Raw genomic sequence first — 26,030 nt, forward strand, 5'->3', positions numbered from 1 at the left:
GATATGTTCAGTGGATTTAGAGCAGCAGGTTATTATCCTGTCAGCAGAATTTTAAATAAATTGTAAGCAATGTATACGTTTTTGTGGGATGACAGATAGAATAGCATTACAGTAATCTATACGTGAGGTGACTCGGGCATTAACCACTACTTCAGTACTGTGTTGGGTAAGAACAGGACGAAGTCTAGAAATGTTTCAGAGATGGAAGAAGGCAGTCTGAGAAATGTTACTTATATGGGAGGAATTATTTAATAATAATAATTATTATTATTAGTATTATTTAATAATTGCCTTTATTAGTGTATAAATGGATATAAATAATTACATTTAAATGATTCGCCAAAATCTGTTGTATGTAAACGATACTGTTATAAACGTTATTGTTTTTTCATCAGAAAACCGGGTTTCCACGTCTGCCTGTATTAGTTTAAATGGCACTTTTGCCACTCGCAGTAAGGCTGACTCGCTGACGTATCGTGTCGACTGGGCAACACAGTGAATGCAGCGTCTATCTATATATGTCTGATTTGTTCGCTTTCCAACATAGTGTAAATAAAGTAAATTCATCTCACTGTGGTGCATATTCTGTACATAATACCATGAAATACATTATAATTCTCCTGCTTTACGCGAATATACCCATGCCACCGAAAAAAAGACGTACAATTCCACAGTCCACTTCAGATGCCAGAGAAAAGTCTATTTCAAGGGTGTCTCAAACGCCACAGCAGACACAATCCAAAGTAGAGGAACTTACAGTAAAATGTCAATCAGAAAACTGTTTGCTCTATTTCTATGTTCTGTTTCTTTCATTTGGGAAATTCACTGGTTATAAATTCCCGGGCAACGCCAGGTACTCCTGCTAATATAATATAATATAGTGCTGCAATGTGGCACCAGGAGACCAGTGTTTGCACCTCAGGTGATCCTATGTGGAGTTTGCATGTTCTCTCCATGTCCGTGTGAGACTCCTCTGGCAGTCCAAAGACATGCTGGTTAGGTAAACTGCCGCTACTAAACTGGCCTCTAACGTGTGTGTGTGTTCCCAGTGATGGAGCGTCGCCCTGTCCAGGTGTTGTTCTTGCCCAGTGACTGCTGGGATAGGCTGTGGAGAGGATAAGCAGGTTATGAAAACAGAGATAGGTGATATAACGTGGAGTACCTCTGCCAAAGCTCTTACACAAGAATTGAGGAAAACAGGTGACGTCGGTCTTGTTGTGGCTTTAGCCTTCTGACACGTGACTCCAGGATGTCACCTTGACTTGAGACTTGTTTTACAGCTTCATTTTGCACCTATCAGCCAGCAAAATGAAACGTGGCCGAGATACACTACCTCTTAAAGGCAAAAGGCTTTTACAGGTCAAAACACAAGCAGGAATATTACACCAAAAATAACTAAATATTGCTGGTAAAATAAAGTCAAAGTCAGCAGAAGCACACATGTTGACTTTCCCTCATTTTACCTTCACCAGGTGCATGAACATTCGACCCACTCTTACATAAGACGGCTGTCAAAGTCAAGCTGTCACTCCCCTGTGAGGTCACATATAGGACATGCCACCTAGTGACGCATGCCATCACAGCAGCACAGCTACTAAACACTGATACTTGATGAACGCATTACTTTGTGACAAGACACAAAGAAAACCAAAAACTAAATAAACAAAAACGCTGGGATTTCCTTTCAGGCACTGACAGCTCCATTCGACCTTCTGACACACTCTTGTAGATCGGACCCTTCACCCGTTTTTTGTTACAATTTGAGTCCTCCTCCTGATTGAAGTCCAGTTCTCCAGCGCACTGCAGGTTAAGTCTGGAGGGCCGCTCAGCCTGTAGGCAGGTCCATTCCAGCTGGTGGATCTCACAGGCGTCGTCGGATGATGTGACACGGCGCTGCTCCTCTTGTTACAATGTGTTGTCCTATTTGACATTTACTTGTGGCTGTAGATGCAGTGAGTTGCTAGGCAACCTGGGTGCCGACATCTTGCGTCTGATGTCAGCGCGATTCTGTGATCAACGAAGACGGCACATTGTGAAGTGTCCGAGCTGAGGCCATGCTAGCGCTGTAGGAAACAATGGCAACAAAACTTCCTGCAGTCCTGGAATATCGCGTCACTCTGACTTCAAGTCTGCTTTGTCTTTGTAACGTGGTGTTCAATACAAAGCGCTGCTGGCTATGCCACCATGAGTTCAGTTTTGTCCCGTTAGTTTCACAAAATATGAAGGAAATAAAAAGTTTTGACGACAGTTTAAAATCTCAACCTATGAGAGCATTCCATAGGACGTTTGCCTCGTTCCTACTGAGCATATCACCTTTGGGTGACGGTCACCTGCGGTGCTCTGCCTTTGTGGAGACAGACGCATGCAAAAGAGGAGTTTTCCTTCAGTAAAAAATATGAAAAAGAAATTTGTTCAGATTAGCCTGATAACCTGTACGCAAAATGAAACTGAGACGTGTAAAGGGGGCTCTGCAAGAAGACCACCAACAGCTACAGCCCAAGAGGCCAGAAAAACAAAACGCCACAAATGTCTGTAAATGGCCTCGTCTCCGTCTCTATAGCACCTTCCAGAGTGCAGACGGTGGGCTGCAGTGTCTACAGTCTCTCTAAGTAATACCAGCCTGTCACACCACACCTCGCCCATTTTGCCAGCCAATTCTCCCCCCTTTGCCACCAGTAATGCTCAAGCAGTAATGAGTCATTAAAGTAAAATCCCAATAACCCCAGCCTGCAACACGTGGCACCAGTCCCCTCCCAGTAGGACAGCCTTGGCCATACGTGGCAATCCTGGCACACACCAGTCTGTTACATGAATGGCACACATCACCCGCGTTTATCACAGCAGCATCAAGTGTGATGTTACAGCCAGGGCTCAGCCCAGGCCCATGTGTCCTTTCTTTTTATTTTGATTTGTAAATATTCTTTGAGTTTTTTGTAAAGTAATCAAGCATTTTACGTTGGTTTGCTGTTTTCTAGGTTCTCTCTTTGCATAAAATACAGACTTGTAAAAATGACAAAAATGAAGGAGACCACCACTGGGCACCCTCACATAGACCAGACCAGGCCAGTTTAGAGGACTGATGTCACCAGTGAGACTCCCCATAAGGCCAGCCTGCCAACGCCTAGGCACACACACCAATACCTCCACTTGGTCACTCTTGTGCTTGCCATCCCTATTAGTAGGTCACTTCTGTGTCATCAGTAAAACTCAGTCTAGTGACCTGGTGACACAGGCCAGAGGTCAAAGGCACTTATGCCAGTCTGATGTAGGATTTGCTTGCCATACAAAGCACTCACTGGTGTCCATGATGTCCAACCACGCTGTCCCATCAAGGTGGCCTCTTTAGTTTAGCACCTTATCAAAGTCAGAAAGACAAGGTGATGTGACACCTCTGCCTCTCCAGTGGGCATCTTCAAAGCGTGGCAGCTCTGCTGGTGCCATTCTGGTTCCTGTTATGCTGCCCACTGCTGGTTGAGCCTGATTAAGATGTGATGCACTCGCCCCATCACTCCACCTGTGTGGGCCCAATGCCAGACCTGCTGTTTCTTGTCAACGGCTCGAGGAAGACGGCTGGACCCCCTTCAAAAGAAAGGCAGGACCCTGGCAGTAGTACAGTCCCTGCTCAGTCTGACCACTGGACCAGAGTGGACATCCCATCAGGATGTGTCAATAAAGCTGTTCAGCTGGAAGTGCAGGAGACATCGGACTAGTAGGAGGAGGACACCTTCAAAGGTGAATGGACACAATCAAAGTAAATGACAGATGCAGACAATACTCTGAACCGTCAAAACATAACCACAGGCTGACTCTTCATCTGCTGGGTGGGCTCTTATCCGCATCTTCAGCAAAGTAGCATCTGCTCACGTAATTCCACTGGCTTGGCAATAGGAAGTGTGGGTGACCTTCTGCACACTTTGTGTCAAGCACCCTGGTGCTTCTACTTGGCAACACGTCCGACGGAGACTGAACTGGCATACACTGATATTATCACTTCCATGTCCGTAGAGTCGTCAGACTTACAAAACATACGCTGACCACAGGAAGCTCAGGGTGCATCTTGAGAGCTGCAAGTCTCTCTATGTAACTAAGACGAGGTCAAGGGAGGCCTCAGCCACTTAATGGATGCTCAGTCCTTCTCAACATCATACAATCTGGCCACAATGCTTGATCCTTTGCCATCTCAGGTAACTCTTCCCATGTCAGTCTGGCCTCCTTTTAATTGCCCCCACCATAATAGACGAGAAGCTGCCTTCTTCTTAGCAGAGGGCCTGCAAACTTCAGCAGACCACTTTTCATTTCCAGTTGGTAGAAAGCTGTTTGCATTACTGTGTCCTTATCTCTGTCAGACACCAAAACACATCACCTGAAGCCCAGTTGACCAGATGTTTGTTTCCACTGCTGCACCCCAATTTACATTCAGATGACGCCCACACCTCATGAGACATCTTCACGTCCAGTGCACGGGAGCTCCTTTCATTTTCCAGCAGAGGACTGCCATACCTTGCATTTCACTGCCCAGAAGCTTCCTTCCATTACTTGACCCCACGCTGGAGATGGTGAAGGTCCTCCACAGCCTGCTCCTTGCAGTTTAATAATGGAGACTCTCCAGTGGACATAAGTGGCTCCAGTTAGTCAGTGAGGGCCAAAATAGAAACTTGCTCTGCCATGGCAGGATATTTCTTTGAAAGTTGAACTAGAAATGCAAGCTTTCACTTAAGTGGGTCAGGCGGCTGAGGTCTAGCAGCTTTTCAAACGTTCATTTCCATTTATATCTGAAAATTGATAGTATGGATTTAAGAGCAGCCCTGATGGACATAAACACTCAGCCTTTATCCAGTTTTAATCAATCACGCCTGGCTTGTTGACACAGCGTGTGCCTCACAGCTATGAGGGCTTCATGTCACCAAAATGTTTAATCACTTCTATCCAAAAAGCCTGCTGCTGCCCTCCCCGTCCGAAGTGAGCACCCTTCTGTGGCATCTGCCTTGGGCTTGGGCACCCCATGGAGAGAAGGGAAGGCCGAGGTAACGCATATGTGGGGGACACTCTGTCTGCACCGTCACTTCACAATTTAAGATTTGGCCGGTGACTCATCGTCCTGTCTGTTTTTACTGCTGGACACATTCACCGCCAGGCATTACGTAGACGGCACACATCTCTAAAGTAGGCATCACCTGTTCATCTTTCTATAAGGACTGCATGTACATAATATAGTGCCTTTCACAGAATTTGTTCTTGATGGAATTTTCCAAAAATCATTCATTTTATTTAATGAGTAGTTTTGAAGCAAATGCCATGATAGACGACCTTTCCACTATTGACTCCTGCCAGAACAGCAGTCTTCAGGTGGCAGCCCTGCTTATGGCCACCAGGAGGCGCTAATTCCCATCAAGGCTCTGAACTTTTCAAGAGTCAGAAGGAAGTCCCCTTCATGCAGCATATCACTGCAAGTCACTAGGGGGGCAGTGTGTCTGGGCTCGGCTCAGCCTGGGCTTCATGTGTTCATAGTTGTGAAGGTCAGGGCTCCTGTGTGACATCCACAGCGTTCCTTGAAGATGCTGGTGGTCAAGGCTTGAACATACCTCTTCCAGCCATAGACTGGTGGGCTTGGATTTGGGAGGTGAGTGACTGCCAAAGGCTCAGTAGGTGGGAGGAAGTGAGGCCAAGGTGCATTGAGGGGGATCTGTGGGTTTTTAAGGAGTGTTACGGACATAGATGAGGGTAGATGGCCCAGCCAGGGTCAGTGACCCACAGAGGTGTGACAGTCCATCTCTAGTTGTTCTTCCCTTGTTTATGTGCTTTGTGGCCTTTTTGCCCATCACCTGCAGTCCTACACAGCCCAGCCCAGGTCTCCAAAGGGTTTGTTCTCTGCTTGTCCTCCATGTGGCTTTTCTTTAGCTACTCCGTTTCGCCCTTATGTTTCAAAGTGGTACATGCTGGTTTTTGGGGTCCTGTGATTGACTAGCAAACCAGTTTTAGTTGGTTCTGGTTCCTTCTGTGTGGCTGGTGTTGCCCAGGTAAACTCTGAAGCCCCTCACAACCCTGAGCCAGAAAAAGTCCACCTGTTTAATTAACTTCCTATTTTTATCCCACCTCTCTTGTATTCCGCGTCATGTAGGGCCACTGCCATCCCGACACGTCCCATTTTATATAGTGACTTTCAAAACTGTGCCAGGCCCTTCTGTATTTGACCATTCAGTGCTGTAGAGTGTCCTTTGCAACAAGTCCCCCATTTCACTTATTCAGATCCATCCAGTCAGCCCTTCAGCTCCCAGTCATCAAGCCCTTTGTGTTACGCTTCACCCTGCTGCAGCGAGCCTGCCTCTCAAAGGCGTCAAATGGTGCATTTATTAAACGGGGAACAGAGCGACGTAAGAAGGAGAAAACCTGCCGATCTCAAGTCCTTTACTGAAAAGATGGAGACCCCCATGTGTCCTGTAGGGTGGCACCTCTCAAGTGCCACCAGGAGTGTTGTTTTCCTTCCACTCTGTAACTGGAGGTGGGCTTTAAACACAACAGATCACTACCCAGAATCGGGTTTGGCTTGAGGCTCTCCACCCTCAAACTGCCCCCAGTGGTCCTGTTAAAGCGCCACGCCGCTCTTTATCTCCAGCCTAGAATTGTGTGCGGCCAACTACTAACCAGGAGCACGCTGCCCCTTGCCCACCTCTCAAGTGCCACCAGAAGCGTTGTTTTCCTTTTGCCCGGCGACTTGATGTGGCTTTAAACACAACAACAGATCACCTCTCCACCCCATTCCGTCTCTTTCTTTGACTACCGGACCTCCCTGCAGTGGTCCTTTTAAAGTGCTACCCGCTTCTTCATCCCCAGCCTGGACTTGTGTGCAGCCCACTGATAACTAGGTGGTCATTTTCTCTCCTGTAAAAGCTCCGTGGCCATCCTAGCATGCTGGGGGGGATTATTGCCTCCCTCCTCAGTGGATGTCACTTTCTGTCCCTCTGTGGTCTCCAAGCAGCCCCATTGCTTTAGCATATTGATGTTGGCAATCATCTTGTTGTGTGCCAGCTCTGAGACTGCCCACTTTAAAGCACTTTTTCCATATCCATTTTGCATAGTCCCTTTAAGCAGCTATCAGTCTTAAAATGCGCCTCCGCTGCATCTCGTGCTTCTGGGTGCCCGCCGCTTTGCCCACTTGCTACCTTGACAGCCTCTCCCATCCCCACTTGTGTGCCCCCCTGTCACCATCCTGGTATGAACTTCTTCTTCTTGATCCTTGGAAGGAACGCCCGTATCTCTGAGGTTGTCTCTGACGAGGTGTCACATGCTTGTGTTGATCGGTCATCAAGTCTCATTTCTATAGCGCCATGAAACACAAACGAGCCAGAAGGTCAAGTAACGAGGACTCCATCTCTGCCCCTCCATGAATGTTGGACGTTGAAGCTTTTAGAAGAGAATGAAGGTTAAAGTTTTTTGGGGGGAAAAAAAGCGCCTACACTAGGAAGAATAATCGGAATTAAAACCCCCTCTTCATCAGAAATTGCAGCCGGAGAAAAAAAAAAAAAAGAGGGAAAAAAGGCCAGATGCAGCTTAATGGCCGGCACTCGCCCCAGGAGTGGAGAGACGGGCCCCGAACATGGTGTGTAATTCCTAATAGGCCTCATCACACTTAAAGCGCCGCCGGCTCCATTTGCGGAACGGCCGCAGCAGCCAGGCAATTTCTAAAGCCAACAGTTTAAAGTTTATTATGACAGAAGCACTTAATGATAGCCGTCACCGCGGGCTCGGGGCCGTCGGATCGGCGTGCGGGATTAGGCTTCTAGCGTGACCAGCAATTTCATGTCACAAAGCACTGCCATCAAAATGACCTTTGATGGTTGTCCCCCTGCGAGGTGGACAGCTCTCTTTCACATTAGCTTCTCCTGCACTCTATTATGCTGTCTTTGGCTTATTGGGCACTGCCAAAAAGTTCAGCCTTTGTCATTAGCCCTGAAGTAGTGCTACCCCCCCCCACGCCCCCGACCTCCCATGCCACTCTCCTGCACCCTCATCTCCCATCAGCAATGCCGGCTCCTCTCTGAGGGCCGGAAAGACAGACAGAGACGGCAATTAATGCAAAACAAACAACCAAAGAGGGGCACAAGAGGGGCGCAGCCCGCGGGGTGGCCAGCCGGGCTCTCAATTCCAGGATTACAGACTGAACTCTTTCCTTTTGTTGTTTTAGGCAGCGTTTGAACAAAATTGGCCCAACAGTGGGTGCCCAATTAATACGATCAAAGGAGCCAATTAACAGACCTGCGCTGAGGCAGAAATAGAGCTGCCTGTTATTACAAAAAAAAAAAAAATAGTGTGCCCGTGTGGCAGTGCCAGCCACCAGTAGTCAAAAATGTAATGGCCAACAATAAGCTGTTTTGTCATATAGAAGGAGAGTCGGATTTAGCGCAGCCAAGTGTCTGAATGACAGGGGCAGGAGCCGAGACGGGCAGCCTCATCAAACCCACATCCCCATCCCAACATAATCTGGACACCCCATTACACCAATACACACTAACACCCAAAGGCATCACCGGGCCTGACAAAGCATGACCTGACATGGGCATGTGCCCACCTATGTCAGCAACACATGTCTAAGAAACATCAGAGGGGCGCCCACTTAGGATATCGACAGGTTGGGAGCAGAGTCTCGAGCTCAGCACAGATTTGGGATTTTCAAACATCCTCATTTATGCTCCTGGAGAGAAGTGACGTGTCATATGTGGGCTGGACATGCTGGTAGGAATTTAATGGGCACAGGGCAAGGCAGCTGGTATTAGGGCTGGGGCAATTATTAGCAGCATTAAACATAAAATAGGGGAACAGAACATGTGAAAATAAGAAAACCGAGGAGATTGGGAGACCCTTACGGTGCCATGCCCTAGTCACACTAAAGCGCTGTGCCTTGAGGAAGTCGTAAACACAGACAGACCGATTAAAGGTGCTATATGATAGATATTGAACCTGCCGCATCAAAGATTTATATGAAAAACAGATAGATTAAAAATAAAACCATGAGCAACAAAGTCCCGTAAGGCCAAAGGTGTCGGTCTGAGAAGCCATTTTTCTCCCTGCACTAGCACCCCCTACTGACTGAGACCCCAAACTATGTTTATCCTGCACGTTAAACCCTGAGCTCCACCAGTTTATTAATTAGTAGCCATCTTATCAATTCTCAACAGGAATCCCCTTCAGTTGCACGACTTGGCCCCAGCGCTAACCCCTGTAACGGAGCAGTGCTTCCTGTTGTCTGTCGTCAATTTGCTCTGCCCTGGGGGTCTCCTACACCTCCCCTGCCAGCTCCATTAGTTTGTGGTAAGCCTGGCATGCTGCACCAACAGTGCACTGTCAACTTATGTCTGGATGATCCCAGAGGTGACTGGGGAAGCAGTGTCTTCTGCTCAGGTGCACCCCCTACTGGCCTTGTATTTCTCAGAGACTGGCATTGCCCGAGTGCCAGGCTCAGATATGTTTTTCTTTTTCCTTTAAGTGGGATGTTGTTCAGTTGCCATCTTTCTTATTTAAATACTCTCAGATGATCACTACAGGGTGCTGCTCAAGCATGGCACTGTGAGCCGTGCCAGGCCCTACACTAGAGCTGGGCGCAGGGTGGGCACAGCTATTCAGTGATACATTTGTAACCCCACTTGCTGGCCTCTGGGGCCTGAGGGCTGTGAGCGGCTCACCAAGGCGGCCCCCTGAAGGCCAGCGTCAGCCCTCACCCTGAACACTTTGTATGATTTGTACGACTGCGGTGAGTGGAGAATAACTCTAATTGAGCCGGCGATTATTTTTAAAGCCTTAAATATATGATTGATGTTTGCTACCTTCTGTACAGGGAGTTTAAACGAAGCTTCTCAATAAAGCAAATTGTTACTTGACAAAACTCATCTGCCTCTGTTATCATCTGCTGTTTGTGAGGAACAACAGGAGTCCTGCGCTGACAACACTCTAGTAATGGCTGCACAAATTAGTCAGCTGAAAGCTTTCCAGCAACCCAAACCACATTAATCAGCAGTTCTTGTGAAGGTGCTAATTAAAAACAATTTTCCTCCTCTCTTTGCAACACTAAGCAACGCTCGTTTCCTCCATTTGCCGGCAGCAGAGACCCCATCATGTCTGCCTGCATTGTTCTGGCGAACTTTTAAGGGGCATTTGGAATTTGCGCTTTTTCTCAAACAAACCCCTTATGTGCAACTCCCCCCCAACTGTATGCCTTCAGGGTCTCCGCGGACAGATGGAGCCACACCTAGGCTGCCCCTGGTCCGAGAGCCTGTCGAAGCAGTGACTTTAGGACGAGCCTTGGTTAGTGTAGTTAGTGCGACTACTGCACAGCTCGCAGAGTCCTGGGTTCAAACCCCTGACCACAAGCCAAAGATATGCAAGTTAGGCTGACTGGATACACACATTGGGCTGACGTGAAGGACTGAACCCCACGCAAGGTTGGTCCTGATCTTCTTTCCTGGACCACTAGGCTAGGCCTTGGGCCCCTGTCACGCCAAACTGGATTAAACAAGTTCAGTAACGCATGAAGAGATAGAGAGCCCGTTCACGTGAGTGCTGAAGGTATGAATACGAGGCACTACAGACCCCAAAGGAGCAGCTTCAGTTGCCAATCAAGATACATGAAGCAGATGGCAACCCCAACACCACAAGAGGATAAGAATCCCAAAAATGGACATGTCTGTAAAGGGAAACCCAAGTAATTATAAAAAGGACCATCTCAGCAGGAAGATGGACCACCGCACTTTTTGTTTTACATTCTGCATTACACAACACACTACAAGACGGACTCAGTGCTATGCAAAGGACATGTTATGCTGCCGTGGACCTCCTCACTGTCACTGCTATGGACTGGCAAGGTTACACGGGATATCCTGCTAGCTGCAACCTGGCCTTTAGGGATGGATTTCAATATCCCAGATTCCACAGAATCTGCCTACCTAGCTCTCCATTTTCTGAATCTGTTCACTCATCATGGAGTGGAGAGGAGCCAAAGACCACCCAGCAACACGAAGTATAAAGTCGGGGTCAATCACAGATGGGAGACCCACCTAATGCCGGGAATACTCAGACACGCTTATTCACATAACTATTTTTATTTCTGTAAAATCTGAAGAGGATTGTTTAAAGACCTGAGAAGGCTGGAATGTTTGGACTCCTCTGGAGAACTGCACCTCTTCAAACATGGCTCCCATGTTAACTAGACACAGAATGCTGTGGCAATTTGAGGGGCATGTTGGCATGCGGCTGCTTACCCAGGCTGATCGGAGCAGAATCAGTGGCAGTGCTGCCAGTATAAAGAAGGAAGGACCTACCAGCTCAGCTTGTTGTCACCTTGACTCTCATCAGGAGGAGTGAGACTACTAAAGCACACCACCAGTCTTTGTGACTCAGCAGCGCTCCTTCTTCCAACCCTTCATTTACATCAGATTGAAGTTTAATTTCATATACTGTAGCACCTGTCATGGTCAATGCCATCCAAACGTTTACTTCATACACCAGTCACTGGGAGACCTGCTCCTATATTGACACTGGACACAACCGGACTCCACAACTGCAAGATAACAGCATCTGCCCACAAGACAGACCTTAGGTGGACTTGTGTGAAGAGGCAATCAGATGTTCAAAGTGTCTCCAAGAGCTTCAAACATTTCATATTCAAAAAAAAACTGACTGCATCTGAAACAGTCCCACACATTGCAGAGATGGTCAGACTCTTTTTAAGGTTCCTTTCCTACTTTTGATGCCACCTTAAATCAAATGAGTACCAACTGTATCTGTTGGGGCCATGGGGCATAGTTGTAAGAGAATGTCCTACCAAGTCTTTCTCGACTTCAATGAAACAAAAGGTGGTCAACCTCTGATCTAGGAAAATTAAAATCAAAATAAAATTCTGACTTTGTATCTCACCATACCTCCAAAGGCGCTGTCGGCACAGCTTATCCTCAAACACAAGCACAATCTTTCCAGGTCCTTCTGGACTATTTTAAGATGTGATGGCCTCCTCCTCCTCCATCATAGCATTTTCTGGGCTGAGTCACTCAAGTCTAATTAGGCCTTTGGGATGCAAGAGGAGAGAATTAACAGAGACTCTGTGGTGGTGAAGAGCGCAAAACTACAATGGATAGATATGACACGCAAGCAGGCACAGAAGATGTACACCAGAGGAAGTGAAGTCTGCTTCACCCGAGGAGAACGTCTGAGCAAAAGGAGCAGTTCAAGTGAAAAACTAAAAAAAAAAATCTGACAAGGATGTGCTGTTGATTTGAAGGTTGAGATACTTCATGGTGAGGCCCGTGAGCACCTAAGACAAAAACCAGGCAATAGGATATGGTGCTGAAATCTGTCAAGACGACCTAGCGGGTGAGAAGACCATCAGTTCTGAAAAGACAGAATTGGACGTGTGAGTGCTAAGAAAAGTGTACAGATGGAGGAGCTAGAGCTTGGTTACAAGGACAACAAGATCAGAAAGTGATGAAGCTTGGAAGGTTTAGTGGACTTTTGAAAGCTGAGGAGGTTGACATGGGCTTGGAAACAACGTGGACCTGGAGCAATGGGTTTGGCCTTTTAAAAGGAAAAGCCGATGGAGTGAAGGCTATAAGACCTGTGAAAATCAAGCACAGTATGTAAAGGCTGAAAGCCGTCGAAACATGGATTACAGGAACAAGATGTTATAAGGAGGTAAAGGCTACTCGACCAGAGGAGATGAAACTTGGTATGTGACCACCACTAGTCTCAAGACGACGGACCAGGAAAACTAAAAAGAATAAAATAGAAGATGGATATATCCAGGTGAATGCTACACGAATCAAACTGATGGGCCTAGAAATGTTAAGGCTAGAAGTTCAAGGAGACAAACCTGGAGATGTGGAGGCTAAAACCTTCAGGTAGTCTAATTTGGAAATGTAAAGGCTATGAGGGCCAGGAAGGTGGACTCGGACAGGTAAAGGAAAGAGTTTCAAGAAAAGAGCTATGAATGCTAAAAGACTTGAGGAATGAATCTGTAGATAAAGACATCACATTCTGGGGCACACGTTAACAGACTGGAGCAGATGGACTTGGTGATGTGAAGACTGTCAGACAAAAGGAGGAGGGTTTGGAAGTGTTATGTCTAAGAAAGGCACACACCCGTCTACCCACCGTTGACCATGCGTATCAGGAAAAAAAACAAGCAATGGCGTTGAACAAATTTTCTGTAAAGACACAACTGTGTTGAAGCACAGAACTGGGGAGGGCTGCAAAGAAATTTGAAAAACCACGACTCTCCTAGAGCTGGATGTTGTGCAGAAGTGCCATGATAGGAGACATGACTAAGAACCTGATCGTCAGTCTGGCTGAGCTCCAGAGAACCTGGTTGGAGGTGGAGGGGATGTTCAGGAGGATAACCATCACTGCAACACTCTACAATTATGACCAAACAGAAGCCCATTCTCAACGAAGCGGCACCTAAAGGACTGCCAAATTGAGAGAAACAAGATTTTCTGGTGTGATGAAACTAAAAGTAGCATTACTGCATATCTGGAGGGAACCTCCTCACGTGTGCAGTGCCATTCCAATGGTGACTCCTAGTGGTGGCACCATCATACTGTGCAGCATAGACTGGGAGACTAGAAGGGGCTGAGGGAAAGTTAAATGCAGCAAAGCACAGAGATGTCCTTAAAGAAAGCTTACTCCAGCGCTCTGGACCTCGGCCTTGGCTGAAGAATCACCTTCTAACAAGGCAGGAGTGACTTAGGGACAACTCTGTGAATGTCCTTGAGTTGACAAACCAGAGCCTGGACTTGAAACCCATCAAGCATCTCTGGAGAACCCTGAAAATAGCTGTCCACTGACAATCTCCATCCCGCCTTAAGGAGCTGGAGGGGATCAGCAGAGAGTAAGAGGACATCTACCAATCCAGGTGTGTGAAAGACTGTCACGTCACACTCGGGAAGAATCTGGGCTGTACTCTCCGTCAAAGGTGCTGCACCAAAGTACTTAGTAAAGGGTCTGAATACTTCTGTCAGTAGGATATTTTAGATTTTTATTTTTAATACAGTTTCAACAATTTCTAAAATTCATTTTTTGATGTGTTACTGTGGGATGTTGAGTGTTGCTTGGTGTTTGGAAAAATGAATTTAAATGATTTTAGCACACAGCTGCAACATTACAAAATGTGAAAAGTGAAGGGTCTGAATACGTTTGGACTGTGCTATAGTTGATGGTCTGAAGGCTAGGAGACCTGAGGTAAGGAAGGTGGCAATGGGAGACCTAGGAGGTCTACGGATCAAGCCGGTGGTGTAAAAGCTGAAAGATAAGTGACAACAGAAGAAAGGATGTAGGCAGACTGGATCTGAGGAGGTGTATCTATGGACTGGGGGACTATGAGACCCAAGTATTTGATGATGGTGTGAGAGCGACAACACCTGGAGAGCTGCAAGACCCAAGTTGATGGTGCTACAGTGACACCACTGCAGATTCACAGGAAATGAAACCGGGGTTTGAACACCCTGTGATCTGTAGGGATGAAACCTGGGCACAAGAGGAGGAGGTGAAGCTGTGAACAGGGTGGTAATTGGGCCATTACGCTGGAGGATGACCAGATGGTGTAAGGGGTGTTAAGGAAGCAAGTGGTGAGCAGAATCAACAGGGAATGTGAATACTGAAAGAATCAAGGGGGGTGAGGCAGTAATCAAGGGGGCATAAATAAAGAAGGTGGATTACGAGGTGAGAAGACTGCAAGAACTGTGGAGTTCATGTCAAAGCCTCGTGATCAGCACAGCTGGAAATATAAATGAAGACCAAGTGCACCGAAGAGAAGTAAGGAATGAGCGGACAGCACAGTGGTGATGATCTCATTTGTTTGTTAGAGCACAACGTTCTGTGCCCCTACAAGAGTTTCATAGACTGTTCAGGATCAGACTGGGCCATTTATTCCGTTTTCAGATCCTTACAGACTTGTGCCTCATGATATGGCAGTCTACCCTTTCCCCTTGAATGTGATTTTTTTTTTTCCTGCAGTACTGTGAAGGTTATTTTAGAGGTTAAGTAGACATCGTTACCTCAGATGGAAATTTGTTTGCGACACATACGTACAAACATAAAACAGTCACAGGTAACAAGATACAAGCCAAGAGTCACGACTAGCGACAGCACTGATGTCACACTGGCAGTGCACCCAGGGCCGCCGGACAGGAGCTCCTATGAGGACCGTCTTTGTCTGCGCCAGCTGTGACGGCACTGTGTGCCTAATCGAGGCTAATTGAGAGGGAGGGGCAAGGGGCTGGACAGGCCATTGTGTGCTGAGGCCAAGTGGTCAAGATAATGAAGTACTCATCACTCTGACCGGTCTGCTCTCATGCAATGTAATCTTATCAGAGGAACTCACAGTTATTTGGGGTTAGGAAAAGGTAGAAGACTGCAGTGCTGTGCGTACACACACACACACACACACACACCAGCTGTCGGCTCCTACATAGTATGATAAATACAATTAACACTCAGTATTTGGAAAGATATGCCAGCACATGGGTATTACAGGCCAAGTTTCTGGGCGTACCTTGGCTGGAGATGGCTCTGGTCATGCGATGGGAAAGAAGACCACCAGTGAAGTAAGGCATTGATAACAAAGTCACCAGAGTCTTCTGGAAGCAGACTCTCATTACCCTCCACTTTATGATGCTGGTGACAAGCTCACAGACTCTGAAAAGTGACACTCATTAATGGCTTAGTGCAGTGCCACCTGGACAGCTCTGATGTGACTGGTACAGGACTGGACACACGTGCTTTATACACACTTGCTTTTGTTCCACGTCCACTCACACATGTACATTGGCGCATGCTCCGCGTACCCTCACCCAAAAGTGGTCCCCGGGCTTCTAACCTGCTCTCACTTCCACACATGGCCCGTACTTCTCTGCTCAAAGTGTTCACCAGCTTGCCCTGAGGATACACACATATGCCCATGCGGTGTACATGCGTGTTTATTCTGCACGCTCTTGTTGCTAGGCGCACACACACATATTTTTGCTCGTCCTTTCCTCTCACATACATACGTTTGTTTGATGTACTGAGGTATGATTTTAGGAGGCCCTGGCCCCTCATGGACCCCGTGATCATCAGAGGTGACTGTGCAGAGGGTGCAGACCTATAAATATCTGGGAGTGCAGCTGGATGATAAATTGGACTGGACTGCCAATACTGATGCTCTGTGTAAGAAAGGACAGAGCTGACTATACTTCCTGAGAAGGTTGGCATCCTTCAACATCTGCAGTAAGATGCTGCAGATGTTCTACCAGACGGTTGTGGTGAGTGCCCTCTTCTACGCGGTGGTGTGCTAGGGTGGCAGCATAAAGAAGAAAGACGCCTCACGCCTAGACAAACTTGTTAAGAAGGCAGGCTCTATTGTAGGAGTAAAGTTGGACAGTTTAACATCTGTGGCAGAGCGACGGGCGCTAAGCAAACTCCTGTCAATCATGAAGAATCCACTGCATCCACTGAACAGGATCATCTCCAGACAGAGGAGTAGCTTCAGTGACAGACTTTTGTCACCGTCCTGCTCCACTGACAGGCTGAGGAGATCGTTCCACCCCCACACTATGCGACTCTTCAATTCCACCCGGGGGAGTAAATGCTAACATTAATTTAATTTTTTTTTAATTTTTATTACTATTTAATTGAATATTCTTTCTTTGTATCAGTATACTGCTGCTGGATTATGTGAATTTCCCCTTGGGATTAATAAAGTATCTATCTGTCTATCTATCTATGTGCTCAGGCTCTGCACTCAATCATGAACACGCTAATAAATAGACACACTCATGCTCGTGCATCCTCTGTGTTTGCCTCTTCTCGCTCACTCACTCTCACAAACATGCACCTCATACATACCCTTGCTTTTAGAACGACCCACAAACTGATGAGCACCTCGCACCGTTGGCCCAGCTTCGCCACACTCTCAGTAATTCCATTTTATTTCACTGGTTTTACTAAAGGATGCCACAAATTTAAAAAGCTTAAAGACGATTATTAAAACCTCATTAATTCACAAGAAAAGTACAAATCACACACATTTGCATAGTCAAAGGCCGAACACTATTTGGACAGAACAAGGCAGACATCTCCCATAGAGGGACCCTGGGAAATCCCAGAAGCAATCGGATTGTGCTGCAGAACTGGCGGACAGACCAGACCCCCAAAGCCTTGAGTTGAGAGATTTGCTCAGTTCGATTGAAACCTCAACTCCTCAATCATTTGACCCAAAGTCCTCAGCGATGAAGATGTATTCTCCACTTTGTTATAAAGTTGTCGATCACATTTAGTTGATTGCCATGGCAAAGTGTGTGGGGGCGGTTTGTAAACTGTGTCACCCTGAAAAAATACAAAAAAGAAGGTTGTCAAAAAAGTGAAGAAACAGTGTGTGCTTAGGCAGCCCGGTGGGTCAAGTCACATTGCAGGGATGGCGGTGCAGGTCAGGTTCTGGATGGGGTTCAGAGGTATCTTGTTGTTGTCTCAATGTAAACGGCCACTGACGTTATTTGGATTCCCTCGACGGCCTCATGGCAGGCAGCCCCTTGGTGAGATTCAGCAGAATCGGGTAGTGCACATTTTCATCGTATCTCGACTCTTGATTGCTCTTCATCTAAAACAAACAGAAAGAGTCTGATGGTGGTCTCATGAAGAGCACAAAACACAACACAACTGGCTAGGCATTACTTCCCACCCCTTTAAGATGACAAGCGGCTCCCACTACCCGGTTAGTTCAGTTGTTTTGTACTCTGCACAAGATGAACACATTAGACAGGCTGGATGTGTGGAAATAAAATGGGTTAACAGAACTCGAGCAGCAGACGGGTGCGTGGATCTTCTCTGTGGCTCGTAACAAGTGTGATAGGACCAACCTGCTTTGTGATCAAAGGTACCACACACTGCTCTGTGAAAAGAGACAGCAAAGATACAGCACAACTGACGTGAAAGGTGCCACAAACAGCAAAATAAAAAGAAAGGGTAACAGAGAAGGAGAAGATACACCCGACTGCAGTGAGTGGGATGAATTTAAGGTGAAAGGCCTTGTGTGTTGTCAGACACACGAAGAGACCTTGGCGTCCCCCAAAAGGAGCTCATATCCATAGCAGAAGACCAATACCGGAGACACAAGGAACAACTGGAGTGGGGCAAACAAATAAATAAATAAATTACAGCCTAGGGAATGAGAATGAAAGCACTCACGGTGCAGTGGTAGATGATTTTGATACCTGGTGGAATGAGTCTTTTTTATACCTAAACGTAACAACTACTAAGGAATCTCCAGTCACCCTCAAGAAACAATCATCAAAGACCAGGCAACAGAGAATGCCGACAGTTGTAAATTTCTGGGGACATTCATAGACTCAGAACCAACGTTTACGGGAATCGGAGAGGAGAAAAGGGGCCAGCAGCGTCTCCACCAGGCCGAGTCTTCTTAATGCGAGTTCTACCATCAGGTCACTCTTTTACACATCTTGTATCAAGTCTGTCTTTACTTGTGTTCTGTTGGCCTGCTTTGGAAATCTTAATGTTGGCAACAAAAACAGAATTATTCAAATTGTGAAGTGGAGCAGTCAAATAACAGGCTCTCCACGGTCCAGTCTCACAGAGATGGCCATAAGCAAGTGGATTCTGTCAGACAGGACTCACCCACTACATTCACAGTTACAGTTATGTCCGTCAGGTCACAACCCCTTATTCAGCCGTCTTCCAAACTTCAAGCCCCCTGAACCACTGGCTGGAAGGGGCTTTTAGGCTTGTGGTCATAACAGCTTCTGGGTCAACATGAACATCTGTGTTACCCTGTGGCCATTCAAAGCCGTGGCCTGGTGCTGTGTGTGTAGGACCCCTTCTCATAGCATCAGGTCATTCTGATTGTTCCCTTCAACGTAGAGCTGTACTGGCGAGCCTCAGACTGGTTGTACACTGGTGAGGCCGACACATATTGTCCTCTACTGGCTTGAGGAACAATACTACTACCAGTAATACCATTTGGATTCAGTCTTGGGTGTGAAGGTATCCACTGGTAATGCTCCCTACTGGTCAACACAGGTGTCACTATGTTTAAATCTTCGACAAATGGGAGAAAAAAAAGAGGAGATTACCTGATTCAGACATGATGTGAAAACAAAGGCACCATATATGAAAAACCCCATATCCTCCATCTGTCTACTGTGACGTACGGGCAAAGAAACAACGCTGCACTTCCACGTTCTAGACAGGGTTTAGCTTCAAACATTCTTACAAAGAGTCGTCAGAAACTTGGGGGCTCTGCTGAATGCCAGCTGCCTTAACGCACAACCCTCTTATCTCATGGCAAGAAAAGTCTTTAAAAGTACAACTGGGTTCTCCACCAAAGAAGGGGCAAACATGGTGCCCCCCCTAGCAGGACAGCTCTGACAAGATGCTTTTGAATGTTATTAACTCTGAGAAGACTGTAATGGAGTTGATTTTATTGAAGATAACTTCCCTTCAGTGTTTTCTTTATTGCTGAAATGTTCTAAATCTGTTTGTGCTCTTAAAAAATTCTGTTTGTTAATTTCACGTGGGCAACGTAGAACCCAAAATGAGGCCCAATCCACTTTAAGATTCGTTTAGGCCCACTGAAGAGTTATGGTAGGACACAGCAGCAGCAGGAACAAACCCTGGAAGACGTTGTTCTCTCACATTATGTTACACCATAAACAAGATGGACTTTCAACACCGACACACCCTGAGACTTGCAGAAAAATCCAACAAAAATATTATATACTGTTAAATGAGATGGGGGGGTTGAGTCCGCAACAACTTGCAACCAACATGACACAAAGCAAATATGATTAGAGCAGTAAGCTCAGAGCCGAAAGCCACGGTAAACTGCGAAAAAAGTCCTCTGGCACTAAGCACTTCTCGTGATGACTCAAGAGTGATCAAGTGGCGACAATTTTTAGGATGAAAGACGCTATATAGTGCGAGAAAAAGAGAGAGGCTCCCATAGTGGACAGCTTCGGTGACTTAAATGAAGTACAACTAGTGCAGACTGCTTTGAGACGGTTGACAACATTCACGCCCACGGATGTTTTCACATTTCATTGCTATAAAGCATTGAGCCACAGTGGATTTATTTTAGGGTTCACTGACATTCATCAACAGAAAAGACTCTTTAATGTCAAAGTGAGAACAGAGCTCTGCAAAGCGGTCAAGGCTGTCACAGGCGGATCTGCTCAAAACGCACTTGAACACTCATACAGTCGATTCTTTTCTCTTTTATATTTAGAATTCATTTAGACCACCATACAGAGATTTGTTTTCTCTTTGACATTAAAGGGTCATTTTCTGTTGCTCCCTGTCAAAAAGCCAAATTTCACCCACAATGATTTTGTGTAAAGACTTTCAAGGAGGTGAAGACTTTTTAGAGGTCCTGCACAAAGACAGATGAACAGAGACAGAGAGGATGATCCCCCCATAGTACTCCAAACACCTCAGAAGTGACAGGTGGCATGTACGTTTGATGTGTACTGTGTGTTTTTCATGCTGATCATTATCACTGCACTCTGGACCTAAACAAGAAATGCATTGCATTAAGAGCGTTGTGTTAAACTTGGGAGATACAAAATAAATCAGAATGTCTGTAAAGATATGATACCCTTAATTTCCTTTTCCTTCCAGTATTACTGCGTACACCTTTATGAAGTGTCAAGCCGCCGTGTACGTGGCTCCTCGTCAGTGTTCACTTGTGATGCCCTGACCGTATATTCATGCAGCTTGAGTTAACTGTCACGTCTGCCTCAGTGTGCATGAATGAGCCCTGAGATGGACTGGCATCTATTCTACAGCACTGCCTGCACTGGGTGCTGTAAGCATTGGCTTCAGCCCCCCGTGACCCTAAACTGAGTTAAGCCCCCCTCACTTTAGCTCAACAGCCATCACCACGCCAGAGTGCCAACTCATCCAGTGCTGGTCCTTACCTTGCATGTGATGCTATGGAATCAGGCACTCCTTGTGACCTCATTTAATGAACATGTTGGGCTCCAAAAAAGGATGCTTGAAAGGGGCAGACGTTACTAATTATAGCTATTCTGATCATTTTAAAGGGTCACATTTTCTTTACAAAATTTTGAGCAGTGGATGGATCGCGAGTGTTTTTAAAAGCCCTTCCCAACATAAAGCCAAAGAAGATATCCAAAAAAAAAAAGCAGCTCCATTTTAATGCACGGTGTTTAGTGTAAAGCCGGTTTGCTGAAAAGACCCGATTTCTCGATCATACGGCTGATACCAGAACTCTTTATATTTTAAAAACATTATTTTGGTAAGATGGCATGCGATTAGTAAAGGGTTCCGATTATTTAAGGGTCTTCTCCGCATGATTTCTGTTCAACCTTCCCTTGTATCCCAGGACAGGACATCCTTCCAAAAGTGCGGCTATTCCAAACAGGGTTCATTTACAAAATAAAGTTTGCAGAGGTGAAAAGTTTAACAGGAAAACTCACAAGGAGCCACTAAGTAGTTTCATGGATCTTTATTTTTATCTCTCTGCTATATTACTACACCACCACCCCCCGACTAGACCACGTGACAAAGGGAGAGAGATGCAGTGAGGCAAGAGGCAGCTGCACAGGATGATCGACACAAGGGGTTAATGCACGGGGCAAAATTAAAATTCATGAATCTCTTCACAACCATTTGTGTAACAAGATTAAGACAGGATGGCAGAAAATAGCGGCATTATCAGGCTCCTTACAGCTCTCCAGCTGGTTACGCTCTATTCCAAAACAGTGGGGATAAGAGGATAACATGCAGCCTTGAGAAACAAACTGCCGCTCCCTGCTTGTCGAAAGGAGCTCATCCTGAAGAGAATAGAGGAGGACAGGGCCAAGCAGCGGGCGCGCCCCAAACGAGCCGGGTCCCACCAGCAAGGAACAGCTGCTACACTTCCACTTGTCCCGCCCAGCTGGAGGGGTTCCTACCTCATTCACTTACTCTTTCTCCTGTTATTCTATGCTCACCATAAAGTAGACCACATTTTCGGAAGTGTTCTCGTCTGCAGACACCTCAGCATCTATTGCACTTTCATGTCACCTTGCACTGTACTTAAGCTGGTAAAAATTCAAAATGAGACTTCACACATTTTGCTTTGTCAGCGAGACAATGTGAGCTACCAGATCTTCATGACAAGCCGAGGCAGAATATTTAAATCTGTAAGCCTTTACAATAAACGCATTCAGCTGTGTTCACAATTCTTCCATTAAGTCTGCTAGTAGCAGTTGTCAGTTTCCTGGAAAATGCAGGAATTTCCATATGTAGTGAATCCTATTTGAAACCCCTAATGAAACAGGGACATTGTGATTGGAGAGGTAGGAAAGATCCAGCCTTGCTGTGACTTGCATGGTGGGTCAACTAGACAGCAGCTGATAGGAAGCAATCAGGTGGAGACTATGAAAAGGAAGCCATGGCACAGAATATCGTTTGAGAGAAGCACTCCACTGGAGAGCACTTCAATGGTCCCAATTTAGAATCAGGAGCATGAAGGGACTTCTGTTAATCAACAGTCCTTAGATTTGAGTCCCCTAATGATTATTTATACTTCTTGTAGAAGTTTTGCGAGTCAACACGTTGGAGGTGAGCAATCCAGGAAACACCACTCGTCACCGATGTGACAAGAGTTTAAAGCATGTGGCCCGGGTTTTATATACCATCATATATGCACAAGACGGTCAGGTGAACTCCAGCCTGTGAAAAGACAAGCCTTATAGTGACAACAACCAGCCCTCCACCTCCCCTGAGCTCACAGCAGCATATTAGTGTTTGTGGTTAGTGATTCGCAACCTACAGGGTGGTCTGCTTCTGTTTGTTTGTCACTATTGGTTTGCTGTATTGCTTAAAGCTTTGTACATCAGTAACACAGTCTGTATGATCCTTCTAGCTGTGTGGTCGTGTGGTCTGAACAGTGCTAACATGGGTGATAATTATGAATGTCTGTTGTAGTATCTGGGTGATAGCAAAGAATTAAAAAAAGAAAACAAATGCTAATTACATATATGAATCATTACAAGTCCAACCACCCACCTCTAACTTTAACCAAGCACTAAACTCTTCTGAGTCCCCGTCTGCTGCTGTTTATATCTCAGAAGTGAACACATGGCAGTGTGACGTACCTCTGAATGTGCAGGAGTCCTGTCTTATAATGAAGGGTGCAGGGACCCTCAGGGTATGGACAGCTACACTCTTGTGTTAGTCTCACAATTACAGTCACACTGAACCTGGAGGGGGCAGCAGGGGTGGGGTGTTTAATGCCAGTCCAGCTGTACGTGGAGCTGTGAGGACGGAGAGGACAAATGCTCCACTGGGCAGAGGAAGATAGGCCAGACTATTGAAGATAAATCGAAGGAGACAGAGAGATGAGGTGAGATGGGAGTACATCGGTGGATTTTAGTAGGATGGGGGGAGATTTGTCATCCATATAGGAAGGACAAGAGAGGCAACGAGGGTTATTTGCTTTTGATTTTAGTTTGTTCCCTGTGTTTATATTTCCCTTTATGCATCTCATATTTGGCATCTTTCAAGATTAGGGGATACTAACATAGCACCTGTTGGGCTTGCAATATAAGGACCTATGAAATTATAAACTGTTGTTATTGCATTTTGAGAATGATAATATCTGTATAACAATATTTGAGTGTTGAGCAGACAAATAAAAAATACCTTTGCGGCTTAAAATCTTCAGTCAAAACTCTGTCAAACAGCAGAGATGGAACTCAAATGACTTATTATAAAGATGTAGGACATCCCCACTTCACCATATCAACGTGTTCTTCTACTAAACTAAATAACATCCTCTGAGGAGACCCCAGTCTAATAATTAAGATCGCCGGACAGCCACGGTCTGTTGTAGTATTCACACGATTCTGTTTCCTCTTTTGCACTCAAACATGTGATTCATTTAAAGGGGGGACACACGCATATACCAAGTGACTGATAATGACCAATTATCTCGAAGGTGTCTACAAAAATTGTCATCTTGGAATCTAATCATCCATTCATTCATTCATTTTTCAAATCTGCATAATCCGATTCAGGCTCACGCAGGGGCTGGACGTTATTTCCACAGCATTATGCACAAGGTAGGAACCAAACAAACTCACTAAGGGGCAAATAAAACTCACCAGCTGAATTAATATGGAATTCTTTGGGATGGTAGCTGGATTATTTGGAGAAAAGCTCACATAAAAACTTAGAGAACATTTCAACTCCACACTGATAAAAACCACAATGCTTTTCCAATCTTCTCCTCCTGAAGCTTTGGGATAGCAGCACCAACTTCAAAACATGTCCTCATTAAATAACTAATAGAAATACAACACAAAATGAAGAACAGGATTGTCACATGGCATCAGATCTAACTGATGTTCAGTGAAGTCTTGTATAACAATACAATCACGAGCCGCACTGCTGCATAAGGCTCTGCACACTCATTGATTTTCTGAACCTTCTTTTTTCCATTGGAGGGTTAGGAGGAACTGTCCAGTCATCTTCAGGAAAAAGACAAGTCAGCCCCGGATAGGATAGCTGTCCATCACCGGCGTCTTTACAGACACTCCTTGAAGCAGACCATTTTGAGATACAGGGTAACTGAGCAAACATCTTCATGCATCTCTATGTGATGGTTGCTGCAATGCTTCTTATTGACTGAGCCGCATGTTTAGTTCTTCTCTAAACTTTGTGATAAATAAAAGAAAGACTTATCAGCGAGAGAAAACTAGTTTCTCGAGCAATCTAAGAAATAAACTTACATTTCTGACTATTGCCTTTGTAGTGACTTTGAGTGTGGTAGCTGATCTTTTTGTCTAATGACCCAGCTAACATCTTGACCTGTTTTACCCTTAACAATGTGTGTAAAGGGGCACAGCAGGATGGCTTCACACCTGACAGGTTAAAGCAAGTCAGCCAAGACTTCTGTGTCCTCATCTACACATTTTAACTCTTCTTTGGGAGTTCCTGGCACCTCTCAATCTGGGAGAGCAGTGACTCTACTCTGAAGCTCCTAGGAATTGCTGAGCTTCTCCACCGTTTCATGGAGTGCCAGCCCAGCATTTCATTTCTGCCTCGTGTACTCATAATCTTATTCTATCAGCCATAGGGGAGGACAGAGATGAAGACCCATTGAGAATTTTGCGTTTAGACCCAGTTGCCGCTTCACCACTGTGGACCCCTATAGCACATGCAGAACAGCTACTGCTGCACCGGTCTGCTTGTCGATCTCGCATTCCTTTTTTCCATCATTCTTGAACAATTCTCTCCATCATCTGCATTGTCACACTGGACTGTGTTTTAGACCGTGTCCAAGGTGTTTATTATAGTCTAGTGCTTAGTGTTTTGTTAGGTTTCTTTTGTGTAGTGCTCGTAAATTATTATTGCCGTCTGGGGAACTGGGGAGGGCTTTTAAGTATGCGTTGCTTGTTTAGTAACAAATTGTTTTTTTTTTTGTTTCTCTTCATTATTTGTTTTATAGATATCTTATTATATCTTTGTTGTTGATTGATTGATTGATTCATTGAGCCGCTAATCAGTGTCTCTGTGTGTCTGAGTATGTGTCCACAGGGTCAAGGCCGGATGTGTTCCTGGAGTCTTCGGACAGAGCGAATGTTAGGACCCTTGTGATTACTACAGGCATATGTTGTGTATCCAGCATTACCAAAACTGTCTCCCTTTTTCTGATATATTTAATATATGTATGTTGTGTATCCAGCATATAACAGCTGATACATCTTTGATTACCTTTTTAATAAAGTGTATAAATATGTGGCGAGGCAATGAGTGCACACATTCTTTTACAGCCCACTGACTCCATTTTCACCATGAGGTGTGCTCTCTCCCACTATAATCGACTGAAGCAGCCCTTGGCACGAGGAACAAGTGCACCCATAATTTACTTTTTTCAGTTTAGTTTTCCAGCTTAGGTCCAGTAGGCTACCACCTGCTAGGAAAAGGAGCCTGGACTTGGCGAGACTCCAATACCAGGCTGTTTCTGATGAGTTTGCACGCAGTTTGTGTGA

The 26,030-nt window shown here is 45.7% G+C and overlaps 1 protein-coding gene across 2 annotated transcripts in view; it reads right to left on the reverse strand.

The window, feature by feature from the left end:
- Positions 1–16,983: 16,983 nt before the first annotated feature.
- Positions 16,984–26,030, reverse strand: part of camkmt (calmodulin-lysine N-methyltransferase) — a 421,353-nt gene continuing 412,306 nt past the window's right edge. For both annotated transcript variants that reach the window (XM_039738015.1, XM_039738014.1), the window contains one exon: positions 16,984–17,614. In XM_039738015.1, the coding sequence (XP_039593949.1) occupies positions 17,507–17,614 (108 nt within the window). In that variant the 3' untranslated portion in view covers positions 16,984–17,506. The remainder of the gene's footprint in view (positions 17,615–26,030) is intronic.

Source organism: Polypterus senegalus, chromosome 16 (genome assembly GCF_016835505.1).
Source record: "Polypterus senegalus isolate Bchr_013 chromosome 16, ASM1683550v1, whole genome shotgun sequence".
NCBI lineage: Eukaryota > Metazoa > Chordata > Cladistia > Polypteriformes > Polypteridae > Polypterus > Polypterus senegalus.